The 7,154-nt window shown below is 43.4% G+C and overlaps 1 protein-coding gene across 1 annotated transcript; it reads left to right on the top strand.

The window, feature by feature from the left end:
• Positions 1-980: 980 nt before the first annotated feature.
• On the top strand, positions 981-5,415 carry dio2 (iodothyronine deiodinase 2; the record flags this gene model as incomplete). The annotated part of the gene is made up of 2 exons (XM_083633732.1): positions 981-1,220; positions 4,828-5,415. 2 exons carry the CDS (start codon positions 981-983, stop codon positions 5,413-5,415), a joined length of 828 nt encoding a protein of 275 aa, XP_083489858.1.
• Positions 5,416-7,154: the final 1,739 nt, after the last annotated feature.

Here is a 7,154-nt window from a genome sequence, read left to right as displayed (position 1 = left end):
TTGAGTATGAGATTGTAACTTTGCTCATTTTTCCTCTATGATGAACTTTCATTATTCTTCCCTGCTATTAGTTTTCAGTCTCCCCGGGACATCACGATTATTGTAATACTGCAACTGATTATAGTGTAGCCCTACACGAAGCTTTAACGTTTAAAAATAAAATCACTCCCATGTAAACGCCCTCAGGTCAAATGTAGTCATTAGACACAGAATGAGCAAAATAGCAGAAACTATTAGGCTACATGTGATTCATGAACTTGTCTGCAGTACAGGTGAGTTACATGTAGCCTACTCAAACATCTGTATGAAGCTGTAAAAACAGCATGCATCTATAGCCTACTATCATGTGTCACCAAAGCTTCCAATCATTTAAATAGACGGGACAACGACTGATGATTGACAAAAATGTGAGTAGCCTACTGTGGGATATATTATATCAGACGTAGGCTACAGTAGCCTAATATTTGGTCTGTGATAAGTTGTTAGCTCCAGGTCCCAAGAACCATTGATTCTGAATGTTTTTAACATGGCTTCCTTCCACATAGATTTCTGGCGCGTTTTGCTTGCTATTTGCTCTCTCCATTGTCATGACAAAACCTAGATCAAAGTTGGACCTGTCTTTGGGAAATGATCGTTCCCAAATGCGCTGGAGGGGAGGCGGGGTGCACACTATATCTGACGTCAGGATCTTGCCACAAGATGAGCCTGGAGAGAGAGGTTTACGTTGATCATGGAGCAGCAGCACTATATAGTCGGTATAAAAAAGGCTGACTCAGCTCTTGCTGCTCTGTCGTGGGTGCGCACACCTCCAAATCCCGGCCAGGCGGTAGCAGCCTATACGCGGGGACAGAGCGCAGACGTTTGGGCTTATTTTGCTTGGATTCACGGTGACTTCTGAGTGCGCTCTTTCTCTCCCTGGAGCAGCCATGAGGATAGCGCACCTTGGAATTACGCACCGTCCGTGGATAAAGAGAAAAGAAATGGGCATGGCGAGCGAGGAGCTGTTGGTGACCCTCCAGATCCTGCCCGGTTTCTTCTCGAACTGCCTGTTCCTCGCCCTGTATGACTCGGTGGTGCTGGTGAAGCGCGTGGTGTCGCTGCTCAGCTCGCGCTCCACCGGTACCGGTACCGGGACCGGCAGCGGAGAGTGGCACCGCATGCTGACCTCAGCGGGGCTGCGCTCCATCTGGAACAGCTTCCTGCTGGACGCCTACAAGCAGGTAGGATTCTCGACCTCTTTCACATCAAGAGCCCCTAGTTTAGTCCATATTTGATGAGATGTGTCTCTTTTGAACCCAAATCTGATAATCTTTTCATTATAATTTAATTTATACATGATCATCTCATAGGCTATTATACAGTCTGAGACTATGGATGAAATTGTATTTTTTTCTGCATTCTCATTATATTGTGTTAACTTTTTATAAATGAATGGAGACTTTTAACAGTGATTCTATTTGCTGGGTCTGGGGTAGCCTATAGGTCTGGGGATACCTCCCGGACCCCTGCTGATAGTCACCCAGCCAGCAATGTCCAGTTAGTGAGGTTCAGTGCTTCCGCATGACTTATAACACTTATAAGTGCCTACACATATTCACCATTAACTAGTTGCTTATAGCATGCATAGCATATTGGCTGTTAAAGCACTTTAATGCCTTGTTCGGCATGAGCATATTGTAGCCTACAACTAAGGCCATTAGTTTTCTTTTCCCTCAATCAACTCATTACTGCTTATTGATAATGACGTTGTTTTACTATCTTAAAATGCTCACTATATGGGCCTTATAAGGTGTTTGTACCACTAAAGCATATTAAGATCATAAACTCATGTACTTCCTTCCTTCCTTATCAATAAGCAAGGGAAAACTCTTGGCCTAGTTGTAGAATAGGTTCATGCAGAATAAGCCATTGCAGTGCTTTACAACTATTAAACAGCCAACATGCTAATGCTAATAAACTAGTTAATGGTAAATGTGTACCTCAATGAAAGTGTTACCGATGTAATGCACGGGCAGCGCCAATTCAATAAATGCCAAAGTCCCTGCATCAATACCATTTGTCACCAAAACGTGTCACTTGCCATGCCATGTTTAGGCCACACCTTGCCATCCCCAATTGCCACCTATGGCAAGTTGTGGCACTTGGCATGCATTTTCTAAATTTGTGTATGTATGTATGTATGTACATACGTACGTACTGTATGTATTTATTAATTATTTGTGATATGTAAGATCCATTGGAAATACTGTCAGGTCAAAATCAATTGTTTCTATTTAGGTCAAACCATGTCAAGCCGTCACCAAAAATCAGTTTCATTCCATTTTATTTTATATGTATTCATTTATTTGACATGGACAATACATAAGCATTGACTTCTAGCTAATTTGCAGCCCTTGTCCCTGGTTAGGCTTTTTGAAAATACATACATACATATATTGATGTGTCTACAGTACAGTCCTATAAAACAATCTAATACATAATTAAAAAATGAGAAAATAAAATAAACCATAAAATGCACAATAGAACAAACAAACAACCATTACAGACAGTAATTGAGACAACAATGACTGAAGGTTTGTTGATTTGTGAGCGGCAAAAGAGAAAGAAGCAAGCCTGCGAACAGTCAGTGTTCTCAGGCTTGTTTCTGTTTCTGCCATTGTTTTACAATTTGATCATGTACTTTGCCCCTCTACATCTGGGGGCAGCAGGTGGCATTCACATACATCCCAAAGTTCAGTTAATTTTTAACTAAAAAAGTCAACTGGTATCAAACAAATATCTGACTATAAGCTTAGGCTAATCCAGTGCAAATACGGGTTGAGTTATATGGCTTATAGAGTTCTACAGGTTATTAGTGAATTCATTGTGTTCAAGCCAAGTGATCAACATATCAAGGCCCATCGCTTGGATGGATGAGACAGCTGTCAGTTGGCCAGGAAACCCCAAAGTTTTGTGCACACACACACACACACCTACACACACAGTCACACACACAGACACACACACAGTCTCACACACAGTCTCACACACACACACACACACACACACACACACACACACACACACACACACACACACACACACACACACACACACACACACACACTGATCTTGGCTGCTTGGATTGAGGAGGTAACTGCTTGGATTAACATGACAAGTTAGCATCTTCCTTATTACATGCACCTATAAGTAGCGGTAGCTCAGACATGTCAGTGAGGTAACAGTGATATTTACTGTATAAAGAGTGCTATGCAGCAGAGTAGGAGTGGCAACAGTGATATGTATAAAGAGTGCTATGCAGCAGAGTAGGAGTGGCAACAGTGTCTTGAGTGAAATAGAACAATTTAATTCTAGAGCAGAGGAAGACGGAGTGGCGACAGCATTGGGCACCAAATACTGTAGGTAGTTACACAGACATGCTGCCATTTTGGACAGGTCTTGTTTGAAAAAGAGATCATTGATCTCAAGTGACTACCTGGTGAAATAAAATAAATAAAACATCCCATTCAAATGATACAGACTTTTATTTGTATTTTTATTGAACCTTTATTTAACCAGGCAAGTCATTAAGAACAAATTCTTATTTACAATGGTGACCTGACAAAAGGCAAGCCTCTTGAGGGAGAGGTGGTAGGGACTAAAATAAATAAAAAAAACATTTAAAAGGACAACAGCACATATCCAACACATCCATTTGTTTACAGGTATTATGAGACATGAATGTTTGGCTTTGAACCAAAGCTGAAATCAATAAAAATATGTTTTATGATTTATGATTGATTTATGATTGATTGGACAGATCATAAGGATCCCCCCCATTAGGAATGTAGTTAAATTAACGCTGGTGTATATATAATATATATATAAGATATATACAATATCAAAAATAACATGTTGAGGGAGGTACGGTGGTGCAGTGGTAAGCACTTTCGCCTCACAGCTCGAAGGTCGTGGGTTCGATTCCCACCTGGACCGATGTGAACACTGAAGGAATGCGTGCCCGTCCGCATGTCCTCGAGTGCCCACCGCCCGGGTGGGGTCGGCAAAAATGGCCTTTCTGTGTGGAGTTTGCATGTTCTCCCCGTGCCTCCCGGGGGTCTCCTTCATATAGGAACCCCCTTCACAAAAACATGCAACATCCTGGTTGCTTATGTGGTTCCCCCTCTGATCGTTAAGGGCGCCTGTTCAGAGGGAGGGGAACTGGTTGGAATAGCGTGAACCTCCCACGTGCTATGTCCTACCGGTGAAGCTTCCTCGGGCAGGTGAAAAGAAGCGGCTGACTGACTGCCCATGTCTCGGAGGAAGCATGGAATCAGTCTCGGCTCTCCCCAGATCGGCAGAGGAAGGAGTAGCAACCAGGATTGAGTAATCAAATGAGCACTAAACGGGGGATAAAATGGGATAAAAAATCGGGAAAATTTTAAAAATAAAATAAAAATAAAAATAAAAATAACATGTTGGTAAAATCTGGAACTCTGCTTTCAACTGTTTAACACTGAGGTAATACTTGCTTAGACATATCTGTCAAGTGGAGCGGCCTAAGGTGGACCACTTCTCCTGTGGTGCTAACAGAGCCTCAGCAGCTCACTGTGATGAACACATGATGCTAACAGAGCCTCAGCAGCTCACTGTGATGAACACATGATGCTAACAGAGCCTCATCATTCACAATGGGATTCACAATGCCCGCCCCACATTTTGAAACATAGACAAGTGCAAATCTGTACAATTTTCCAGAGTAAAATTGTCAAAGTCTCTGTTACATGAAAACAGTCAAACCCAAACTGTGCCCTGAGTAAACATGGATGTCCTTTCTTGCCTCCTCAGGTGAAGCTTGGCTGCGAGGCACCCAACTCCAAAGTGGTCAAGGTACCTAATGGTGCCCGGCGGAGCAGCAGTGCCCACGTGACCGGTGCGCCCCCTGGTGCCGGGGTCCGACACGGGGACGAGTGCCGCCTCCTAGACTTCGAGTCATCAGATCGCCCTCTGGTGGTCAACTTTGGCTCGGCCACCTGACCCCCCTTCCTCAGCCACTTGCCAGCTTTCCGGCGGCTGGTGGAGGACTTTTGCGACGTGGCTGACTTCCTGCTGGTGTATATCGACGAGGCTCACCCCTCTGACGGCTGGGTGGCGCCCCCTATGGGCCCCTGCTCTTTCAACGTCCGTAAGCACCAGAGCCTGGAAGAGAGAGTGGGGGCGGCACGCAAGCTGATCGAGCACTTTTCTCTGCCACCCCAGTGTCAGCTGGCGGCTGACTGCATGGACAACGACGCCAACATGGCTTACGGCGTCTCTAACGAGCGCGTGTGCATCGTGCAAGGCAGGAAGATCGCCTACCTGGGTGGGAAGGGACCTTTTTTCTACAATCTGAAGGATGTGCGTCAGTGGCTAGAACGCAGCTATGGCAGACGCTAGGACTCGACAAGGACAAGAGGGGGACTGGTGTCTTTTCCAAGTGAGATGGCAGAAAGTTATATTTTTGTATAAAAAGGAAGATGAAAAGGTGTGGCACAGCTCTTTCACAACTAGGCAACGACCGCTGACAGAAACGTTTTGAACAAGTCCCAGAATTGTGGAACTATGTGACTTTTGAAATCATCAGTTTGTCCTGAACACCTTCTCTCTAGAACTGAGAAATATGCAAAGACATGCACTGATGCTCCACATGGCAGCGAGTTGCTTGGAACCAACATCAAAGGTTGACTGTCTATGTGCTTTATGTATGACTGCACCCCATTTTGCTAGCCTACTAAAAAAGAAACACGTTTTTTTTCCCAGTCCAGAGAGTATCATCTATTTTGAGAAGTTATATTAAATGTCTTGAAAGTGAAAACCAAATTATTGGAGAGAAGAAAGTGCAAGTACCCAGCTTTTTTTTTATATAGGATAAATACATATATTATAGATACATATACTGTAGACTTGTACGTGTATCTATATTATAGATAAATATAAATGAAAATAATTTATTTTTATGGACTTTTTAATGTTTTGTTTTTACACTGTGGTAATATGTTTGTTTATGCACTATGTCTACAACATACATTTTATTTTCTAAAAATGAAAACGTAGCACATCTCAGCCCATTCTCAATCTGACAGCGTCAGATACCGCTGCTTTGTCACGCACCTTGTGCATCGGATGTTGACGAGCACGGCACCCTCGTGCGTCAGTATGAGACGCACATGGATGTCTCACTAGGGGTGGTTTGGATATGGTGGGGGGCTCCAGGGGAAGGGTCTCCCCGTAGCCCCTTCCCCCGATATCCTTAAAGGAGAAGGGGCTACGGGGGGAGACCCTTCCCAAGTGTTCTCTTGGAAGCCCCCACAATATACCCCCGTGCCTCACCCCGACCCCAAGCATCACTTGACCTTTGCCTCACCCCAACCAGGTGCGTCTGATACTGACGCACAGTCAACACCCGGCGCACAACATGTGTGACAAAACAGAGGTATCCTACGCTGTCTGACGGAGAATGTGTTGCACATCTCAAATGTCCAAGTCAAGGAGGACAACATACTAACATTTAATTTATTTATTTGGATCACATCACAATAGACAAACGCACAAAGTGAAGTATCTTTCTTGGCATGAGTTTTCCTGACACAATTTGTAACCATCTTGACCACTGTTATCAATTTCACCGTTTTAGCAGGCAAGAATGCTCTATCATCATTATATCATTATATAGCATATATCATCATTATATAGCAAGCAACAGGCTGTGGTCATCTTTTTTTTGCATGTAACAATTTAAGCATCATCACTATTTGTAACGTCTCACTCCACTGTTACATCATCATCAGCAGAGCATACCATCACACTGTTACATCATCAGCAGAGCATACCATCACACTGTTACATCATCAGCAGAGCATACCATCACACTGTTACATCAGCAGCATAGCATATCATCACACTGTTACATCATCAGCAGAGATGGACGATATATCGGCAATCATATCGGTATCGGCAGATGTTAGTCAATTTTTAACAGATCCGCATCGGTCCGATGTTGCAATGGTAATATCGGTTATCGCATCAGCCAAAATGTTCCCATTGAGAGGAAACAATATGGTAGATCTATGATTTATGGGCTTTTCCAAATGTTTTGGAAATAAAGAAATGCATTCAGATTCAGATTCAGTCTTTAC

The sequence above is a fragment of the Poromitra crassiceps genome (genome assembly GCF_964638095.1).
Source record: "Poromitra crassiceps genome assembly, chromosome: 3".
NCBI classification, from domain to species: domain Eukaryota; kingdom Metazoa; phylum Chordata; class Actinopteri; order Beryciformes; family Melamphaidae; genus Poromitra; species Poromitra crassiceps.
Note: the sequence above shows the minus strand (reverse complement) of the source record. Positions and strands in the feature narration are given on the sequence as shown.